The sequence below is a fragment of the Salvelinus sp. IW2-2015 genome, linkage group LG35 (genome assembly GCF_002910315.2).
Source record: "Salvelinus sp. IW2-2015 linkage group LG35, ASM291031v2, whole genome shotgun sequence".
Taxonomy (NCBI): domain Eukaryota; kingdom Metazoa; phylum Chordata; class Actinopteri; order Salmoniformes; family Salmonidae; genus Salvelinus; species Salvelinus sp. IW2-2015.
Window position 1 is genome coordinate 7,113,094 of NC_036874.1, and position 23,402 is coordinate 7,136,495.

Here is a 23,402-nt window from a genome sequence, read left to right on the forward strand (position 1 = left end):
TGGAGTTGAGTCAGTATGTTGGCAGCAGCCACTCAATGTTAGTGATGGCTGTTTAACAGTCTGATGGCCTTGAGATAGAAGCTGTTTTTCAGTCTCTCGGTCCCTGCTTTGATGCACCTGTACTGACCTCGCCATCTGGATGATAGCGGGGTGAACAGGCAGTGGCTCGGGTGGTTGTTGTCCTTGATGATCTTTTTGGCCTTCCTGTGACATCGGGTGGTGTAGGTGTCCTGGAGGGCAGGTAGTTTGRCCCCGGTGATGCGTTGTGCAGACTGCACTACCCTCTGGAGAGCCTTACGGTAATAGGCGGAGCAGTTGCCGTACCAGGCGGTGATACAGCCCGACAGGATGCTCTCGATTGTAAATCTGTAAAAGTTTGTCAGTGTTTTTGGTGACAAGCCAGATTTCTTCAGCCTCCTGAGGTTGAAGATTCGCTGCTGCGCCTTCTTCACCACGCTGTCTGTGTGGTTGGACCATTTCCGTTTGTCCGTGATGTGTATGCCGAGGAACTTAAAACTTTCTACGCAGTTGTTCAGTTGTTCAGTTGTGAACAGGGAGTACAGGAGAGGGCTCAGAACGCACCCTTGTGGGGCCCCAGTGTTGAGGATCAGCGGGGTGGAGATGTTGTTACCTACCCTCACCACCTGGGGGCTGCCCGTCAGGAGGTCCAGGGCCCAGTTGCACAGGGCGGGGTCGAGACCCAGGGTCTCGAGCTTGATGACGAGTTTGGAGGGTACTATGGTGTTAAATGCTGACCTGTAGTCAATGAACAGCATTCTCACATAGGTATTCCTCTTGTCCAGATGGGTTAGGGCAGTGTGCAGTGTGATTGCGATTGCGTCGTCTGTGGACCTATTGGGGCGGTAAGCAAATTGGAGTGGGTCTACCTTAGCTTTCTTGGGAACAGGAACAATGGTGGCCCTCTTGAAGCATGTGGGGACAGCAGACTGGGATAAGGATTGATTGAATATGTCCGTAAACACACCAGCCAGCTGGTCTGCGCATGCTCTGAGGAAGCGGCTGAGGATGCCGTCTGGGCCTGCAGCCTTGCGAGGGTTGACACGTTTAAATGTTTTGCTCACGTCGGCTGCAGTGAAGGAGAGCCCGCAGGTTTTGGTAGCGGGCTGTGTCAGTGGCACTGTGTTGTCCTTAAAGCGAGCAAAGAAGTTGTTTAGTCTGTCTGGGAGCAAGACACGGGCTGGTTTTCCTTTTATAGTCCGTGATTGACTGTAGACCCTGCCACATACCTCTTGTGTCAGAGCCGTTGATTTGCGACTCTACTTTGTCTCTATACTGACGCTTAGCTTGTTTGATTGCCTTGCGGAGGGAATAGCTACACTGTTTGTATTCGGTCATGTTTCCGGTCACCTTGCCCTGATTAATAGCAGTGGTTTGCGCTTTCAGTTTTGCGCGAATGCTGCCATCCATCCACGGTTTCTGGTTTGGGAATGTTTTAATAGACGCTGTGGGTACATCGCAGATGCACTAATAAATCCGCTCACCGAATCAGCGTATTCGTCAATGTTGTTGTTCGCCGCAATGCGGAACATATCCCAGTCCACGTGATCGAAGCAATCTTGAAGTGTGGAATCCGATTGGTCGGACCAGCGTTGAACAGACCTGAGCGCGGGAGCCTCCTGTTTTAGTTTCTGTCTATAGGCTGGAAGCAACAAAATGGAGTCGTGGTCAGCTTTTCCGAAAGGAGGGCGGGGGAGGGCCTTATATGCGTCGCGAAGTTAGAATAACAATGATCTAGGGTTTTGCCAGCCCTGGTTGCACAATCGATATGCTGATAGAATTTAGGGAGCCTTGCTTTCAGATTAGCCTTGTTAAAATCCCCAGCTACAATAAATGCAGCCTCAGGATATGTGGTTTCCAGTTTACATAGAGTCAAATGAAGTTTGTTCAGGGCCATCGATGTGTCTGTTTGGGGGGGATATATGCGGCTGTGATTATAATCGAAAATAATTCTCTAGGTAGATAATGCGGTCGGCATTTGATTGTGAGGAATTCTAAGTCAGGTGAACAGAAGGACTTGAGTTCCTGTATGTTGTTATGATCACACCARGTCTCGTTAATCATAAGGCGTACACCCCCACCCTTCTTCTTACCAGAAAGATGCTTGTTTCTGTCGGCACGATGCGTGAAGAAACCAGCTGGCTGTACCGACTCCGATAGCGTGTCTCGAGTGAGCCATGTTTCCGTGAAACAAAGAACGTTAGTCTCTGATGTCTCCCTGGAAGGCTACCCTTGCACGGATTTCGTCTACCTTGTTGTCAAGAGACTGGACATTGGCGAGTAGTATGCTTGGGAGTGGTGCGCGATGTGCCCGTCTACGGAGCCTGACCAGAAGACCGCTCCGTCTGCCCCTTCTACGGCGTTGTTGTCTTGGGTCGCCGGCTGGGATCCGATCCATTGTCCTGGGTGGTGGGCAAAACAGAGGATCCGCTTCTGGAAAGTCGTATTCCTGGTCATAATGTTGGTGAGTTGATGTTGCTCTTATATCCAATAGTTCCTCCCGACTGTATGTGATAAAACCTAAGATTACCTGAGGTAACAATGTAAGAAATAACACATAAAAAAACAAAATACTGCAAAGTTTCCTAGGAATGCGAAGCGAGGCGGCCATCTCTGTCGGCGCCGGAACTTCTGATACATGCTCTCTAGAGAGTTCTAAGAACCCTTTTGGAACCCTTTGTTCTAAGAATGTAGGACAACATTCTGAGGGTTGCTTCCATTGAAGGACATTAGAATACTCTGAGGCTCAGCACCCTGATAGCCTGTCAGCATCAGAACAACATTCCCTCATTCTGCACCTGTACCAGGCAGGCCTCTGTGTGGGCCGGTCGGGGTCCTCACTCCTCTCTCTTCCTCAGCCATGTTTCCCAGAGAAAGCAGGAGGCTCCCGGGTCCCAGGGCCAACACGACGGAGAACACCAGGGAAAATAAACAGAGCGCTTCCCTCCTGCCCCTCATCCTCTCGTCCCACTCACCCACCAGCCACCGCCCCCGCCGAGAAAGAGCGCACCAAGCCGACGTGTTTGTTTGTGGAGATGGTGAGAAGCTGTCATGATGTCATCACCAGAAGGCAGCTTTTCCCTCTAGTGCTCTCTGTCCCTTTCCAAGCCAAACAGATGAGATCAGATCATCTTTCTTGATGTTCCTGTCTGTGTGACCAGCCACCKTTACTCCKCTCCGCTGCAGCTTTGGRAACCATMTCTCTGTCCTCGAGGGTTGRCGCGGCCYCAGASTGGCTCTAAAGATACACAGTTAATCTGGTCACCTGGCATAAAMGTGGTATCTCTGGTATGACAGCAAATATAGTTCTGCACATTATTGGTCAGTTATTTTATCTGATAACCTTCAACCAAGAACATTTTGTATCTAGAGGAAGACATCTTGATCAGTCCAAGATTAATCTGAAGACTTATAATGAAATAAATACATTTAATTAACCATAATTGAACCATTGTGACCACTACAGCAGATTTATTAAAATGAAAAAGCTAGAAAGAGCGATAAACAAAAGTAGCACAAATGATTTAATACTACATGTGTCCAATAAACTCTCATAAAGTAGTAGTGTTTATAGTTTTGTAGTCTTTTGTGAGATACAGAGGCCATTAGGAATACATTATCAGGTCAGACAGTACATGTGTAGTAAATGGAATGCCATTTTGCCTGGTTTTGTAGCAAACTTGAACGTTCTCAATTCATACCCGAAACTGTAGTGACATCTAGTGGTTAAAACCAAGACAAGCGTAAACCATTATCTGCTGGTCAAGGGATGCCATTACTGTAGTTTGTCAATTTCTGGAAAATGTAGTGGCATTAGTAATGCAAATGTAAACCTGTGCTTAGCATTCATAATTCACAGGGAAATATCCTGGGGCTCTTTTCACAAACACAAACAGACCCCACAGAGCTCCAGGACAGCAAAACAATTAGAATCAACAAAATCATGAGAAAACAAAAAGATAATTACTTGACACATTGGAAATAATTAACATAAATACAGAGCAAACTAGAATGCTATTTGGCCAAAAACAGAGAGTACACTGTGGCAGAATACCTGACCACCGTGACTGACCCAAACTTAATTAAGGAAAGCTTGAATATGTACAGACTCTGTGAGCATAGCCTTGCTATTGAGAAAGGCCACCATAGGCAGACCTGGCTCTCAAGAGAAGAGATGCTATGTGCACACTTCCCACAAAATAAGGTGGAAACTGAGCTGCACTTCCTAACCTCCTGCCAAATGTATGACCATATTAGAGACACATATTTCCCTCAGATTAGACAGATCCACAAAGAATTATAAAACAAACCCAATTTTGATAAACTCCGATATCTACTTGGTGAAATACCACAATGTGCCATCACAGCAGCAGGATTTGTGACCTGTTGCCACAGAAAAGGGCAACCAGTGAAGAACAAACACCATTGTAAATACAACCCATATTTATGTTTATTAATTTTCCCTTTTGTACTTTAACTATTTTGCACACCGTTACAACACTGTATATAGACATAATATGACATTTGAAATGTCTTTATTCTTTTGGAACTTCTGTGAGTGTAATGTTTACTGTTCATTTTTATTATTTATTTCACTTTTGTTAATGATCTACTTCACTTACCTTGACAATGTTAACATATGTTTCCCATGACAATAAACCCCTTAAATTGAATTGAAAGCCTTTCAATTGAACTGAAATTGACAGAGCGAGAGACCGAGGGATGGGGGGGATTCTGCTGGCATGTGCCACTGTCGCATTAGGATTATATTTACGTTAGAAAAACAACATTTTGAATGTAAGTGTTCTAGCTACCAACTGACATATTTGTGTTACCATGGCTACTAACGCATGCAGTCTGTATTAACTCCAGTTGGGGGCGAACATTTCAAAGATTTGTGCAGTGAACACAGCATCGCTCAGGTAGCTAGCAAAAGGTGTAGACCCRGAGCGGTGGATAGAAGGTACCCATCCAGTTACTTCTACAAAACGTCTTTCACAGCCGAAGATTTACGATTATGAAAACATGGTCGTAAAAACTAGAAAACAAAACGTGAAGGATCAACCGCCGCAGCCCAACGTCGACGACAGAGACAGGAGTCCGRTTGTATCGCCAGGCARKMGGAAAAGTAGACGAGCAGGKAAAGGCACCCCTTTCAACAGCTTGCTTCACAATAGGAATGGACTATTTCCTGGGTTTTCATTCATCAGAAGTAAGCTTGGCCTTACTCCGTCTGCTTTTGTGAAACTCGGAATCACTCTGGTTCTTGGTAAGTGTCACACAACACATACACAGTAGTTAGCTAGCTACTAGTACTGTAACTATGATGCTAACGTAGCTAGTTAGCTTACGTTACGTTAGCTAGCCAACGCTAGCTCAAACAGCACAACGACAGCTAACGTTACTGAGGTTGCTATCCCAGGCTGTGCCCCGGTCATTGGTGGCTAGCAACTTTAACATTACTGTAACTACAGTAGTTAGCTAACGGAAGTTATATAATTAAAACTAACGCTAGCTAGCTAACGTTAGCTAACTAATAATAGAACAATGATTAAACCCCACAACTTTCCCAATATCATTAACTAGTTATATTTATGTTTCTCTGTATTTTCTTCATAGCTGCTCTGGCTGGGTATTTACATTGGTAAGTTAAGTAGCTAACCTCTAACATTTCAGGTCAATGACATGCACTTCAAAGTCTTGCACGTTTCCTGTGTACATTGATTGTAGATAACTAACTTTAGCTAGATATCCCTAAAGCCTATTTGTTGTTTCTGTAGGTACCATCTCTCACGCCTCTTTGAAAATGACAGGCACTTCTCACATCTGTCAGGACTAGAAAAGGAAATGGCATTTCGGACAGAAATGGTAAGTCTTGTGGTATTGAAAGATGACAGAAGGAGAAACGAATGAAATAATGATGACCTATTCTATATGATTGTGTGTGATACTGTGTCTTGCAAAATCTTAGAGCTGTCTTTCTGTAGCAGGCCATGAGCCAATACCTGATAAGGGCTTTTGTGTGGGAATTTAATCCATTTGTTATATGATCCTGTTTTAGGGTTTATACTACTCCTATTTCAAGACGATCATTGAGGCACCAACCTTTCTCAACGGCCTGTATCTGGTCATGAACGATCGGCTTACAGAGTACCCACTGGTTATAAACACACTGAAGAGGTTCAATCTCTATCCAGAGGTAATATTTGTGGATATGGACATCCTTGGAATTTGATTGGACAACAGACTTTGTTCAGGGTCTTCATGCTGAAATCCTTCCTCCACTGCTCTCTAGGTGGTCCTGGCCAGCTGGTACAGAATCTACACAGATATAATGGGATTCTTTGGACTCCCCACCAAGATGTGTTGGTCCATCAATAGAGGAGAGGGTATGGCTCCGGTGGATGGCTGTGAAGGTACCAATGCAGTCTTGTTTGACCTGAACACACACACAGAGACACACACACCTCTCTAGGCCGGATGCAATCAAACCAGCAGTATGGGAAATAATTAAGAAAATTAGTGTTATTCCTGTGCCATCCCGCTGCAGTGGTTCATCTGAAATATTAGTTGTATAAAACAAAAAAAACTAGTTATTGCTGCATATGAAATTGAAAGTTGGCATAACGCCAGTGTTCCACTCCGTAGGGAGAAAACTGCATGATGACACAAAGCCAAACTGTTTGATTTTAATTTCAACATATATATATATATTCCACTGCACTGGATCAATGTTATTTTTCTGAATTGTGGATTTCCAAATGTGCAAGTTTGACTGAATATCAGTTAATTTCAGGAAAATAGAGATCTGTTTCCCACAGGAATGCCATGCAGTTGCTTAGCTCATGAATAATTAGAATCCACGAGGCTATTTCTTGCTTTTGTTGCATTTTTATTGAGCTGCTGCACAAAGGAAAAGCTTTCTTATTTCACATAACACATTTCACATGTATCCGGGGCAACTTCAATGAAATCTATGAATAAGGGGGAGGTGTTTTGTGAGGGGAGGTTGTTCCCCTTTTCTACTTGTTGAACTGTTCTCTTGACTTGTCATTAGCACTCCATAGCATGTTATATGCGTAGTACTTCAGTGTTATATAGTTAAGACGCAAGTTACACTTATTTCTAATTAAAGGTGTGAATTATGTGAAAGCACACACAATGTAGTTTGAAGGTGCTGCTGTTCATGTAACTGCCGCCTGCCTTTTGTTCCTGTTTCCACTAGCTGAGTGCACAGCAAATTAGAGCAGACTCAAAATAGCCCTTTATCCTCACCAGTTCTATGGTAGTGAAATGAGAAAGCCTCCCACTTCAGGAAAGCATTAAGACGGCGACTGAAGGCTTCAATGTTTACTTTAGGCCTATGTCTTTCACTATGAGCGAGCCATGTGTCAGGTGTCAATCAATCATTATTCCACCATGCTTTCAAACATCTTGTTTTGAGACATTCCATCAGTCGACTTAACATTTTCTAAAAGGAAGGTAATTTGTGTGCTATAGCAATACAACAAGCAAACAATATTCTCACTCTCATTTTTGTTCAGGACTTCAGGTCATGGCCATAGAATAACATATAGTAATTTTAATAGAATCTCTGGTCATGAGAATCAGTGCTCTGAAGTTATGGCCTTTGGCTATTCGAGGTCCTTGCCATTGCCAGTCTCAATCCTAATAGCCTCTCTGTCTGTGTGTGTCAGGTATGGGTGACCCRGCATACTTCTATGTGACCTTTGTGTTCTTCCTCAATGGTCTGATGATGAGTCTGTTCTTCATCTACGGGACCTACCTCAGGTAACTTAACCTTTACCCTCCTTTGATTTTGCATCGGTTGGGCTCAGATTTTAAAGTAATTTAGTGACTAATGTTCAAACAAAATAAGAAAAGATTCATCATCTCCCTCCCTTCATCTCTCTAGTGGCAGTCGGCTCGGGGGTATGGTCACGGTGCTGTGTTTCTTCTTCAACCATGGAGAGGTGAGTGTGTAGCGTACAGGACCGTGAAGGTGGGGATGGGGGATGGATACAATGCAGGCAGCCATCAAAAGGATATCTGTCTCAGACAGGCTGAGTGGTTGCTCTATTGTATTCTTCACACCAATCGATACTGACATTTCAGTCATACTCTCAGCTCTCCTGTCTCCTCTCCACAGTCGCCACCCACTTGTCTCCTTGACCTTCTCTGTCTGTGCTGGTTTCAATGCAAAAGTGTGAATGTATCCGCATCATTATGATAGGAGCAATGGTGTAGTGTGGGTTGTAGGATGATGACTAAATGGATGCGTCTAAATGGATGCGTCTATGTACAAATAGCTCTTTGCAGTTGTCATTGATTGCGTAGCGGTACAGAAAATCTCCTCCTACGCAGCAATTTGTTGTCGCAAAATAAAGTAGGATTGTGTTTGTTTGTATGTGTGTGTTTCTGTGTCTCAGAGCACCCGGGTCATGTGGACTCCACCCCTGAGGGAGAGCTTCTCCTATCCCTTCCTGGTCCTGCAGATGTTACTCCTCACCCACATCCTCCGGTAACTCACCATCCCTCCTTCCTCTCCTTTCTCCTTCCTTTCTCTCCTTCTCTTTTCAATACCCTCTGGCTGCCTCTTCATGTGCTAGTCATATGTAATGTAGAGCAGCGATTCTCAACTGGTGGTCGCGAAGTTTGGTCGCGAAGGTTTTTGATGGTTCACGGGTGTCTGAGTAAATTTTATTTATTTTTTTAATAGAAAAATACTCCAGTCTGAACTTAAACCAGGTAGAAAGTGTGAAGAACTGATAATGTACTTGCATGTTTTTATAATTTAATCCCTGAACACTTTTTCTTAAATCACAGTATTTTCAATATAGAGCTATTAACTTCTCTGGAATATGTGGGACGGTAGCGTCCCACTTGGGCAAAAGCCAGAAAAAATGTAGCGTGCCAAATTCAAATATATGACTATAAAAATCAATCTTTCATGAAATCACACATGAAAGACACCAAATTAAAGCTACACATGTTGTGAATCCAGCCAACATGTCTTATTTCAAAAAGGATTTACGGCGAAAGCACACCAAACGATTATGTTAGCTCAGTACATAGCCACAGAAAAACACAGCCATTTTCCCAGCAAAAGATAGTAGTCACAAAAAGCAGAAATAGAGTTCAAATGAATCACTAACCTTTGATGATCTTCATCAGATGACACTCATATGACATCATGTTACACAATACATTTATGTTTTGTTCGATAATGTGCATATTTATATCCACAAATCTCGGTTTGCATTGGCTCCATGTTCAGAAATGCCTCCAAAATATCCGGAGAAATTGCAGAGAGCCACGTCAAATAACAGAAATACTCATCATAAACTTTGATGAAAGATACATGTTTTACATATAATTAAAGATACACTTGTTCTTAATGCAACCGCTGTGTCAGATTTCAAAAAAACTTTACGTAAAAAGCACACCATGCAATAATCTGAGATGGCGCTCAAACATAACAACATTTCTCCGCCATGTTGGAGTCAACAGAAATACGAAATTACATCATAAATATTCCCTTACCTTTGATCATCTTCATCAGAATGCACTCCCAGGATTCCTAGTTCCACAATAAATCGTTGTTTTGTTCGATAATGTCCATTACTTATGTCTAAGTAGCTACTTTTGCTTGCATGTTTAGTGCACATGTCCAAACGCTCGCGCAAATGCAGGCGAACTCGGACGAAAACTTCAAAAAGTTATATAACAGGTCGAATAAACTGGTCAAACTGAGTAGAGAATCAATCTTCAGGATGTTGTTATCATATATATCCAATAACGTTCCACCCGGAGCATTCCTTCATGTCTGTAGAAGTTATGGAACGCAAGGCGATATCATGAGGAAAGCGCGTGACCAGGAACTGGCAATCTGCCAGACCACTGACTCATTCCCCTCCCATCCGGCCCCACAACACAGCATAAGCTTCATTCCATGTTCTACAGACTGTTGGCATCTAGTGGAAGGCGTAGGAAGTGCAAGCAGATCCATATCTTATAGGGAATTGAATCGGCGATGAGTTGAACATTGACCAGTCTCAGAATTCTCACTTCCTGTCTGGATTTTTTCTCAGGTTTTTGCCTGCCATATGAGTTCTGTTATACTCACAGACATCATTCAAACAGTTTTAGAAACTTCAGAGTGTTTTATATCCAATAGTAATAATAATATGCATATATTAGCATCTGGGACAGAGTAGGAGGCAGTTCACTATGGGCACGCAATTCATCCAAAAGTGAAAATGCTGCCCCCTATCATAAAGAAGTTAACAGCACTATTTTGGTTGATTTTTGTGTTCTCAAGCCAGTGAGGTGACTGTATTAACATTCTTCATCAAGAATATGGGCAAAATGTAATTATTGACAATGAAAGAGTTGGCTGGGAATATAATTGCTACATTAGCTATCAATATAATATTCAGTTTTTTCAAGATTGGATTTTGGCGATTCTTTTTCACTATGCGAATGTCGCGACTGAGACAACCTAGTTCAATTTGGATCCCGAGGCAAATCCAGTTGTAGATTATATTGAGAGCTCTGCAATTGTTATGATCTCAATTCATTGTGGTCCAGATATCTGGTTTGTAAAGCTTGGTGTTTGCAATACCAAGGTTGTTGGTTCCATTCCCGCATTGTTCACATTTTGTATTAACTCTAATTCACTTTGAGTCAAAGTGTCTGCTATTCGACCATGTTAACTTGTTCTCTAAAGCTGTCAGTGTGAGTGGAAGGCTTGGTGGCTGATACATTCTGTCTAGAGGCAGCCTGAATGGGAGCATTAGAGTGTGTTCCTGTGTTAATGGATTTCCTTAACTCTCGCCTCCTGCCCTTTTCCACATCTATCTCTCCAAAGGACACGCAACCCCAGCAGAAAGACCATGTGGGCGCTGGGCATCTCCAATTTGTGCTTCATGCTGCCCTGGCAGTTTGCCCAGTTTGTGCTACTTACCCAGGTAAGAGAAAAAAAGAGACATAAAGAAGGGTGGAGGGAAAGGTAGAGTATGTGAGAGGGGAGAGGAAGAGATGGGGATAGAGAGAAGGGAGGCTGTGAGAGAGAGAGAAAAAGAGAAAGAGATGGAGAGAGAAAGGGAGAAGAGTAAACTGTTAAAGGGACATTGTAAAAGATGGAGACGAGGATAACAAAAAAGAGCACAGACAGTGAAAAAGGAGGGAGGGTGTGAGACGGATGGAGAATAAGACTGGAGGAGGAGCGGAGGCAGACAAGTGTCTGGTTAGTCTTTCACACGGATCTGCTGGCATCTTTGATAGCAAAGCTGTTGCTAAGCAGTCTGGCTAGATTATAATAGCAAATGTCCCTCAGCTAGCTACAGTTCCCTATCCTAATCAGAGCCTTATATATAGGGATTTTACAACATACTGTAATCTAAGTACTTATAACATCAATGTGTTGTGCTCAAAATAAGCATGTACCCTTTATTGCAATCATTTCACAGTTGTTCTATACACTACTTATTGCTTGTGTTTATACATTTGACTACWTGTTTCAGGTGGCCTCTCTCTTTGCTTCGTACATCCTGGGATACATCAGCCCCACCAAAATTCAGTCCCTCCTAGTGACACACATGGTAAATGTATTTTATGGTTCCTATCTAACCTGCACTTGTGGACGTGCATCGTAAAACAGGGCTGTGCGTTTTGCCAAGGAGTGTGTTTGTGTGTGTGATTCAGTCTGTAGCTACCTCAGTTCCAGCTCTCCTAATCCTCTCAGCAACACAGGCTGTTAGCGTGGCTAGTGTAGCGGGCTGGGGCCAGTGTGCTGGGGAGATAAGAGAAGAGGCCCTTTGTATTAAGATGATGCTGGAGATTTGTGTCATCGGAGGAGGAGAGAAGAGAGGACATATGGCTGTGAATAATTCATCCGCCTGGCAAGAAGTGGCAGCGTGAAGAAAACGGGACACTCACAGGCTTGTGTCCTTGACGACCTACAGCATTGTTAAGCCCACTTTGTCTGTAACAAGTTTGGTGTGCGTGTCTGTGTGCCATGACAACAGTAAAATAGTCCCAGTTGGTATTAGATTGAATGTCGTGGCCCTGCCCACCTGTGGGGGAAAACAACCTGTGGTTGCCTAGGTTACCCCATTGGCACACAGCTGAAACGTAAATGCTTTTTCCTTGTTGTTTACCTGTTTTAGTCAATTACAACAACAAAAAAGTATGTCTAAAGATTACTTTTCAAAATTGCCTACTTCCAAGTGTTTTCACTACTTAGAAAAACATCATATTGTAGAGCTTCCCTCATGCCCGTTGTCATGACTGTGCTAGCAGCCACGTGAGTGAGTGCTACCCACCGGCTACAGACCAGAACATTAAGCTAACCGAGAACAACAACACGAACAAACGGACTATAAAGAACTATAGAGCTACAAGTAGAAGTATCAAGACTGTGACTGAAGGCTTTAAGTTTTCCATTGGGGTTAGTGGAGTTACAAACGGACTATAAAGGACGATACAGCTACTAGTAGTGAGTGGAGTTATAAACGGACTATAAAGGACGATACAGCTACTAGTAGTGAGTGGAGTTATAAACAGACTATAAAGGACGATACAGCTACTTAGTAGTGAGTGGAGTTACAAACACTATAAAAGACGATACAGTACTAGTATTGATGGAGTTACAAACGGACTATAAAGGACGATACAGCTACTAGTATTGATGAGTTACAAACGGACTATAAAGGACATACAGCTACTAGTAGTGAGTGATTAAAACGACTATAAAGGACGATACAGCTACTAGTATGAGTGGAGTTACAAACAGACTAAAAGGACGATACAGCTACTAGTAGTGAGTGGAGTTACAAACAGACTATAAAGGACGATACAGCTACTAGTAGTGAGTGGAGTTACAAACGGACTATAAAGGACGATACAGCTACTAGTAGTGAGTGGAGTTACAAACGGACTATAAAGGACGATACAGCTACTAGTAGTGAGTGGAGTTACAAACGGACTATAAAGGACGATACAGCTACTAGTATTGAGTGGAGTTCAAACAGACTATAAAGGACGATACAGCTACTAGTAGTGAGTGGAGTTACAAACGGACTATAAAGGACGATACAGCTACTAGTAGTGAGTGGAGTTACAAACGGACTATAAAGGACGATACAGCTACTAGTAGTGAGTGGAGTTACAAACGGACTATAAAGGACGATACAGCTACATTAGTGAGTGGAGTTACAAACAGACTATAAAGGACGATACAGCTACTAGTAGTGAGTGGAGTTACAAACGGACTATAAAGGAGATACAGCTACTAGTATGAGTGGAGTTACAAAACGACATAAAGGACGATACAGCTACTAGTATTGAGTGGAGTTACAAACGGACTATAAAGACGATACAGCTACTAGTAGTGAGTGGAGTTACAAACGGACTAAAAGGACGATACAGCTACTAGTATTGAGTGGAGTTACAAACAGACTATAAAGGACTATACAGCTACTAGTATTGAGTGGAGTTACAAACAGGACCTATTAAAGACTATACAGCTACTGTATGAGTGGAGTTACCAAACAGACTATAAAGGACTATACAGCTTTAACTTAGTATTGAGTGGAGTTACAAACAGACTATAAAGGACTATACAGCTACTAGTATTGAGTGGAGTTACAAACGGACTATAAAGGACGATACAGCTACTAGTAGCTACGTATAGTGTACTTGGACACTGGGTCCCCATATTTCCCACTGTCCCACACCGAATAGCCTGAAGTCATAGGGCTCTTCTCGCAGGCTCTATTTCCCTACGTMGAAGTATTGCGAACCGTAGGTTGGGGTTTTTGACCTGGTTACATGTACATTGAACAACACAGCAGCTTTTTCTGTATACCATCAAATCTATGATGAAGTTGTCTCTTTTACACTGGGGTCAATGGGAAAGAATGTTTGTTTTCCCCAATTTGTTGGTGTGGTCGAGGGGAATTCCTTATTATTATGTGAATATCGACTCGGACTATGTCACCAAACTTCTTTCCACCCCACTCCATCTCCAGATCACACTTGCCGTGTGCTTTGTTCTGATGTTTGGAAACTCCATGCTGCTGACATCATTCTACGCCTCTTCGCTGGTCTCCATTTGGGTGAGCTGGACTACCACTCTCCTCATGCTTTCCATGTGTAGAGGATGTCTTTTATGTTAAGCATGGTGTGATGTTGAAAACGGTATGGTGTTGAAATCAGTTCCTTCCTGGTTGCAGGGAATAATTGCCCTGCGGGACAAATTTACAGAAGCCTTCAAACCTGGCCTCATCACATGGGTAAGAGGACATAAGTGTGTGTGTGTGGACATGTTTAACTATACTTGTGTGGACATGATACTTCTGTGGACAATCAAAAACTGGGGACATTTTGCCGGTCCCCACAAGGAAAAAGTATATTTCTAGGGGGGGGGGTGTAGAGTTAGTGTTTAGGGTTAAGGTTAGGTTTTGGGGTTGGGTTAGGGAAAATAGGATTTTGAATGGGAATCATTTGTGTGTCCCCACAATGTTAGTAAAACAAGACTGCGAGTGTGTGCGCGGGCACATGTCTGTGTGTCTTCTGGTTGACCTATGTCTGCTCTCAGGTCATGCAGGGCCTGGTATGGGTTGTCTCCACTGTCATTCTCAAGTTCATGCTGTCAGCCATCTTTGGAGCCTCTGATGATGTAAGTCTTTGAAAATAGCCCTGAGCATTTGAAACAAGCTAGCTATATTGCCTTACATGTTGGTTCCTTTTCTGGAAGAATCACTGCATTTTGAAACAAGCCATCACTCAATAGTATAATAGTAATAAAAGTTAACAGGAATATGCTAACTGTATTTGAAATTGCAGCTATTTTTACTACAACTTTCTCAACTTTCTCTCTCCCAGGCTCACATCAGTAGCTTAATAAAGTCCAAGTTTACCAGCTACAAGGACTTTGACACCATGATGTATACCTGTGCTGCTGAGTTTGACTTCATGGAAATTGAGGTATGAAAGACACTTGGGCCTATTTGGCATAGGAACACGGCACTAGTGTTAGAAGGGATCCTTTCGTAGTATTTGGCAGCTCATTTTGTAAAGGTCATGTAATGTGTGTGGTGTGTCAGAAATAAATGTTTTTCTCCAGTCGATATGACGTGTGTAACATTGCTCTTCTCAGACCCCACTGCGCTACATCAAGACACTGCTGCTCCCCATCAACATGCTGGTGGTTGCTGTCATAGCAGGACGGGTAAGACTTAATTTGTGTGCCATACACCAGGCGCTCCACACAATCCACTGTTAGTGAACAAGGCAGGKAACCTTTACATGTCATTTCTCCCGTTATGCTCTGGACTTGCCTGTTGAGCTCAATTTGTCATATTTGAGGCAGACTTGAAGAAACGGCAAGAGAATTATGTTGCAAAAATATTCAAGAATCTCCTCGAGCGTGTCCAAATGTGTCAGTTTGATCTAATTGTGTGTCAAATGCAGAATCAATAAGACAAGTCCGGGTCTCCCGAGTGGCGCAGCGGTCTAAGGCACTGCAGTGCTTGAGGCATCACTACAGATCCGGATTCGATCCAGGGCTGTCGCAGCCGGCCGCAACTGTGAGGCGCATGAAGCGACGCACAATTGGCCCAGCGTCGTCCGGCCTGGATGTCCTTGTCCCATCGTGCTCTAGTTACTCCTGTGGRGGGCCGGACGCATGCACACTGACACGGTCTCCAGTTGTACAGTGTTTCCTCCGACACATTGGTGCGGCTGGCTTCCGGGTTAAGCAAAGCAGTGCGGCTTGGCAGGGTTGTGTTTCGGAGGACACATGGCTCTCAACCTTCGCCTCTCCCTAGACCGTATGGGAGTTCCGGCGATGGGACAAGACTGTAACTACCAATTGGATATCACGAAATTGGGGAGAAAAAGGGSCATTCTGCTTGACTTGCTTTGCTAATATAGAAATGTAGGGCTTCTTAATAGTGACACTGGTGAAAATGGTTAATTATTTAATATTTGCTGTGAGTATGCTCACTTTTAGCATATAATAGAAGGCGGAGTCATCCTGCTCAACGTTATATCCCTTCTGAGGTTCGTTTTTTTATTTGTGACACTGTTTGTCCCTTCTCCTACTCTGTACAGACGATCCAGGATGTTGTGAGGTTCCTGAGGGAAGGAGAGAAGTATTCTGTCAAACCTGAAGACGATGATGACGATGAAGAGTGAGTATTTCCCTCTGTCCTCTCTGTAAAACTCACCCTCTTAACAGCACAAGTCAAAAGGTAAACTTCTGTGTATATTTTGCCCATTCATTCTTATAAAGACCACATAACTTCTCATAACTTTTTCAAATCTTTCACAGGCCAGAAATGTTGGCAAAAGGAGAGGTAAGCAAGCATCCTGATTTCCCTGAATGTTACTGCTGTATACACCGTGGCTGAGTCTCCTCACGTTATATGATTCAAGCCTTCTGTTTTCTTAAATGCGGTAATGTTTATCTGCTTCAGCTACAATAATGATCATTACCTGCATACAGAGGCAATTTTCTCCTGCCAGTTAAATTGTGCTCGCTTTATTATCAYTTCTAGCTCTAAGCATTTCTTTCTCTTGCTTCCTCCATCCATCCCTCCCCCAATCTTGTTCTCTCCCTGTGCCCTTCAACCCTCATTCTCTACCTGGGCTCTTTCTCTCTCTCTCTGTCATGGTGTCAGCTGGTGTACCATAGCCTACAGTTGATAGCGTTTGCAGTGCTGGCGATGCTCATCATGCGTCTCAAGCTCTTCCTCACGCCCCACATGTGCATCATGGCCTCCTTGATCTGCTCCAAACAGGTCAGTCCCTGACACGACACGACGAGATTATCACAACACATTTAGCACTGACACCACACACATACCACAGATTTTTTTTTAGTTTACCTTTATTTAACTAGGCAAGTCAGTTAAGAACAAATTCTTATTTTCAATGGCGGCCTAGGAACAGTGGGTTAATTGCCTTGTTCAGGGGCAGAATGACAGATTTTTACCTTGTCAGCTCGGGGATTCGATCTTGTAACCTTTCGGTTACTAGTCCAACGCGCTAACCACTAGGCTACCTGCCGCCCCTACATAACGTTACCAAAGATGGATCACAACACCACCAGAGACCTTCATCACAGACACTACAGACCGGTGTTCTCTGTGATGCTCATGTGTTGTCTGTCTGTGTGTCAGTTGTTTGGCTGGATAGGGGAGAAGTTCAAGCTCCACATGATGGTGTTTGGCATCCTGTCCATCATGGCCATGCAGGGRGCGGCCAACCTGCAGGCCCAGTGGGGCATCATGGGAGAATTCAGCAACCTACCCCAGGAGCAGCTGCTGGACTGGATCAAAGACAACACCCGACCCAGTGAGTGCTGTCTTCATCCTACGTCTGAAACCAACCCCCTGGCACTTGAGACAAACGTATTTAAAATAATAATAATCATGCTAAATAGCATCCTTCGTTATGGAATTGACTAATCTGACTAGGTTGGATTGGTGAAAGCAATTGGCTGGTAACCTCACTTTCAGMTATCCAGTCCCTTTCAGATCACCCATGCCTTTGTGGACCCTTCCCTTAGATGTACTTTGTTTTGTGTGTGGTGCAGACGCTGTGTTTGCTGGAGCCATGCCCACCATGGCCAGTGTGAAGCTGTCAGCCGGCCGGCCCATCGTCAATCACCCACACTACGAGGACGCTGGACTGAGGTGTGGACAGAACATTGATACTACTGCACTAGCTATGTGCTAGGCTAACACCAATTCAGCGTTGTATAAACGTTATGGTCTGTTCCACTCAGGGAGAGGACCAAGCTGGTGTACGCCATGTACAGCCGCAAGTCTGCCGASGTGGTGAAGAGGAACCTGATGCAGATGGAGGTGGACTACTTCGTCCTGGAGGACTCGTGGTGCACCCGCCGCTCCAGGTAACCCTGGGTGGCTTTCCCGTCAGTAATCCACTGCTGTTAACACTGTCATATGTTCTTGTGACATTGTCAACAAGTCATTCCAGTCAGTACAGGGTATTTTTCCAACTCACTCTGAAATGACTCTGAATTGAACTGAACCCAATTCTGCTGCCAAGTGACCTTTTGAACAATCTGTTTCGCAGTCCGTTAATCACACAATGTTTTTGTTTAGTTTGTTTCTTTGCTGAAATATTTCTCTTTCGCTGCCCRTCTCTTTCTCCCTTCCTGGCTTTCTCTGTGCTCTCCCCAGGCCTGGCTGCAGTATGCCTGAGATCTGGGATGTGGAGGACCCTCAGAACGCTGGGAAAGTCCCCCTCTGTACGCTCATGTCCAGGGACTCCAGGCCCCACTTTGCCACAGTCTTTCACAACAACGTTTACAAAGTTCTAAAAGTTCCCAAAGCAGATAAAGAGCTCAGATAACAGCAGGGTCGGCCTGTTTTTGGTGCTACCTTCTAGTATTTCCACCGACCTGGTGCGTGTTTTTATATAGTTCCTTTTCCTGTTGGTCTGTCTCCCTTTGGAGGTACCACTGCCACAGCTGCGTTTTACGTCTCCCTTTTTTGAGGCTRTGTTAGAGCAGTGGACTGACGTGATGGGCTAGATAAGAGTCCCCACTCGTGTTGTATAAGCATTTTATTTTATGCGAGCTTATACTGAAAGTTGTTCTTTATGACTGAATTCATTTTATTTTAGTGTGTATTAGTACATTTTGGATGTCAGGCATATTTAGTTTTTGTACTTTTATGCCCTTTTTTTTGCGTATTAAGAATGGTCATTATTTAGACAGTGTTATTTTTTTATTCACTGATGTGTGTAATAATTTTGTTATTTGCCAAAGCAAAGTGTAGTTAGTATAACTACTAGTGTTACAGCTGCAAGTGTCAGGTTAATGTAGRACACCTGAAATGTCCTTTAAGAGAAGCGGAATATGATCATCTGCAAAAAGATTTTTCCCAACAAGCCATTGCAACTTGTAGCAGTGCATTATTTTAAGCATTAGCGTAATGACCTACCACCAAATATCCGTGGTTTAGGACCCTGTATTGACATACAGAAAACACTTTTAGGCATCTTTTTGGAGTTGTTAAAGTCATGCCAATTTAGCGTCATTGCTTTGTACTCCACCACACAGGAAGTTACATCATGAATTTGTAGCCTTTTTTGCACCTCAAAAAGTGGCCTTTGCACATGTCACAACAGCAACATATTAGAATTCAACAATGTATTATGACCCAACATTTTTTATTTTTTTGCTTGCGGTTACTTCCCCATCATTTAATTTTGGGGACATAGCTGTGAAAGACTACACCACTCTGTGGACTCCACTTTACACTCGATAMCACTGGTGTGCTCTACCCACTTAAAACCACTGTCCCCTTTTGTTCATGCAGCTGTGAAAGTCCCTTTGCCACTCTGATGAGGTCAAGGGTCAAACAGGAGAGTGCTCCGCTTAACCGGAGTGTCCTTCTCATTATCCCTGTGACTCACTCTGCCTTTTACCAGTGTGGCATTGAAGTTACTTAAAACAACCCCAGTTTAAAAGCTACAGTATTGTTGGGTACAAATCATCTCACCAATACAGGTGAGGCTTTTTAGCAATAAGCATAGTTAGTTACTCATAAAGACTGTTTAAYGTTTATACATTTTATACAACATTCATCAATTGTAATAGTATCAAGCGGCGGTTTCAATTAAATGCAAGGTGAAAGCTAGAAGTTTATTTCAATGTATTCTGCTATTTCATGAATAGCACAGCAGATGCTTATGGTGTTTTATGCTAAGTTTATTTTTGGTTATGTCCAAGATATACAGTAAGGTACTGAAGTGATCTTGAAAGCAAAGTGCCCATTTTTAGTGGTGGGGCGGTGACCACCCAACCTGAAATATCTCTAATTTGAGTGACAMACCTAGCTTTGTCTAATGCTTGTCTATTTAATCTGTATTTTCAAAATAAAATGTTCATCAGCCTCTTTCTTTCTCTTGTTTTTAACAGTGAGTAAAAGTTTGTGCTAGTTGATCATTTGAGAGAATTGGATATTTCATTCATTAAATGGTTTCTGGATTCACAGTAACAAGCCTTTATTACTAGAATACACAATTGAATACAAATGTGACTGTTTTTATAGTGCGACGGCCACCTCCAACAAAGAAAAACATTTGAGGTTCCACTGGGTATGACAAGCGATAGTGACTGACTTACAGAAATATCTCAACATAAGTATTCAAACCCCTGAGTCAATATTTTGTAGAAGTACCTTTGGCAGCGATTACAACAGTCAGTCTTTCTTGGTAAGTCTTTAAGACAGGGATCATCAATTATATTCACCCGTGGGGTGATTTTTACTTGAGCGGATGTTCAGGGACATAATTACAACGATTACAACAGTCAGTCTTTCTTGGTAAGTCTTTAAGACAGGGATCATCAATTATATTCACCCGTGGGGTGATTTTTACTTGAGCGGATGTTCAGGGACATAATTACAAATTGACTGCAAGAAGAACAAACAGATATTTTATTAAAACATTTTCAAACCATGCTTTCATTTGTATACAGTCACAAATATCTCTTATGCGTGGGAATACTTTGGAACAGATTTCCAAAACTAAAATCACTTGGAGCTGAGTTGCTGGTGTTTTTACAGTATTTTATGTCCACATTTAAAAAATAATATATACAGCACCAATCAAAAGTTTGGACACACCTACTCATTCAAGGGTTTTTCTCTATTTTTACTATTTTCTACATTGTAGAATAATGGTGAAGACATCAACACTATGAAATAACACATATGAAGTCATGTAGTAACCAACAAAGTGTTTAACAAATCAAAATATATTTTATATTTGAGATTCTTCAGCCACCCTTTGCCTTGATGACAGCTCTGCACACCCTTGGCATTCTCTCAACCAGCTTCATGAGGTAATGACTTAGAATACATTTCAATTAACAGGTGTGCCTTGTTAAAAGTTAATTTGTGGAATTTCTTTCCTTCTTAATGCGTTTGAGCCAATCAGTTGGGGTGGTATACAGAAGGTGGCCCTATTTTGTAAAAGACCAAGTCCATATTATGGCAAGAACAGCTCAAATAAGCAAAGGGAAATGACAGTCCATCATTACTTTAAGACATGAAGGTCAGTCAATGTGGAACATTTCTTCAAGTGCAGTTGCAAATACCATCAAGCACTATGATGAAACTGGCTCTCATGAGGACCGCCACAGGAAAGGAAGACCCAGAGTTACCTCTGCTGCAGAGGATAAGTTCATTACAGTTAACTGCACCTCAGATTTCATCCCAAATAAGTGCTTCACAGAGTTCAAGTAACAGACACATCTCAACAACTGTTCAGATGAGACTGCATGAATCAGGCCTTCATGGTCGAATTGCTGCAAAGAAACCACTACTAAAGGACACCAATAAGAAGAGACTTGCTTGGGCCAAGAAACATGAGCAATGTACATTAGACCGGTGGAAATCTTGTCATTTGGTCTGATGTGTCCAAATTTGATATTTTTGGAACCAACCGCCGTGTCTTTGTGAGATGCAGAGTAGGTGAACGGATTATCTCCGCATGCGTGGTTCCCACCGTGAAGCATAGAGGTGAGGGTGCTTTGCTGGTGACACTGACGCCGATTTATTTAGAATTCAGTTTCATCATGTTTTTTGCGACTGCACTTGAAGAAACTTTCAAAGTTCTTGAAATTTTCCGGATTGACTGACCTTCGTTTCTCTTTGCTTATTTGAGCTGTTCTTGCCATAATATGCACTTAGTCTTTTACCAAATAGGGCTATCTTCTGTATACCACCCCACATAACTGATTGGCTCAAACGCATTAAGAAGGAAAGAAATTCCACKAAACTTTTAACAAGGCACACTTGTTAATTGAAATTCATTCCAGGCGACTACCTCATGAATCTGGTTGAGAGAATGCCAAGTGTGTGCAAATCAAAATATACAAAATATATTTTGATTTGTTTAACACTTTTTTGGTTACTACATGATTCCATATGTTTTTGAATAGTTTTGATGTCTTCACTATTATTCTACAATGTATAAAATAGTAAAAATATAGAAAAACCCTTGAATGAGTAGGTGTCCAAACTTTTGACTGATACTGTATATTATTTTGTTTGTTCAGAAAACGTGGGGAAACAAATAATATAACCCTCGGGCCAAATTTGGGGAATATCATCTGCGGGCCACAAGTCGGGGAACCCTGCTCTAAGAGCTTCCACACATCTGGATTGTGCATTTAGCCATTATTCTTTTCAAAATTCTTCAAGCTCTTTCAAGTTGGTTGTTGATCATTGCTAGACAACCATTTTCAAGTCTTGCCATATATTTGTCTTGCCGTAGATTTAATTCAAAACTGTAYCCCGGACACTCAGGAACATTTACTGTCTTCTTGGTAAACAACTCCAGTGTATATTTGTCCTTGTGTTTTAGGTTGTTGTCCTGCTGAAAGGAGAATTCATCTCCCAGTGTCTGGTGGAAAGCAGAATGAACCAGGTTTTCTTCTAGAATTAGGTCCATTCCATTTATTTTTTATTCAGAAAAACTCCCCAGCCCAACCTCTCTGGGATATGTGGGACGCTAGCGTCAACAACAGCCAGTGAAATTGCAGGACGCCAAATTCAAAACAACAGAAATCCCATAATTAAAATTCCTCAAACATTCAAGTATTATACAGCATTTTAAAGATAAACTTCTTGTAAATCCAGCCACAGTGTTCGATTTCAAATAGGCTTTACGGCTAAAGCAAACCAAACGATTATGTTAGGTCAGCACCTAGTCACAGAAAACCATACAGCCATTTTCCAGCCAAGGAGAGGGCTCACAAAAGTCAGAAATAGCGATTAAATTAATCACTAACCTTTGATGATCTTCATCAGATGGCACTCACAAGACTTCATGTTACACAATAAATGTGTGTTTTGTTCGATAAAGTTAATCTTTATGTCTCAAACACCTCATTTGAAATTGGTGTGTTGTCTCAAACAAACATCCGGTGAAAGTGCAGAGAGCCACATCAAATTACAGAAATACTCATAATAAACATTGATAAAAGATACAAGTATTCTGCATGGAATTATAAACTTCTCCTTAATGCAACCGCTGTGTCAGATTTCAAAAAGGCTTTACGGCGAAAGCACACCTTGCGATTATGTTAGGTCAGCACCTAGCCACAGAAAAACATACAGCCATTTTCCAAAGAAGGAGAGGTGTCACAAAAGTCAGAAATAGCGTTATAAATATTCACTTACCTTTGATGATCTTCATCGGAATGCACTCCCAGGAATCCCAGTTACACAATAAATGTTTGTTTTGTTCGATAAAGTCCATAATTTATGTCCAAATACCTCCTTTTTGTTCGCGCGTTTATCCCAGTAATCCAAATGCTCAATGCGCGATCGCTT

The 23,402-nt window shown here is 42.5% G+C and overlaps 1 protein-coding gene across 1 annotated transcript; it reads left to right on the forward strand.

The window, feature by feature from the left end:
* Positions 1-4,945: 4,945 nt before the first annotated feature.
* On the forward strand, positions 4,946-19,043 carry LOC111958809 (protein C-mannosyl-transferase DPY19L1). The gene is made up of 22 exons (XM_023980082.2): positions 4,946-5,287; positions 5,638-5,662; positions 5,799-5,886; positions 6,080-6,217; positions 6,314-6,434; positions 7,716-7,809; positions 7,934-7,991; positions 8,448-8,539; positions 10,889-10,988; positions 11,544-11,621; positions 14,052-14,138; positions 14,256-14,315; positions 14,621-14,701; positions 14,908-15,009; positions 15,182-15,253; positions 16,138-16,217; positions 16,358-16,382; positions 16,707-16,826; positions 17,208-17,382; positions 17,624-17,723; positions 17,816-17,941; positions 18,234-19,043. The coding sequence occupies exons 1-22, from the start codon at positions 5,044-5,046 to the stop codon at positions 18,403-18,405; spliced, it is 2,238 nt and encodes a 745-aa protein (XP_023835850.1). The 5' UTR covers positions 4,946-5,043; the 3' UTR covers positions 18,406-19,043.
* The last annotated feature ends 4,359 nt before the right edge of the window (positions 19,044-23,402 follow it).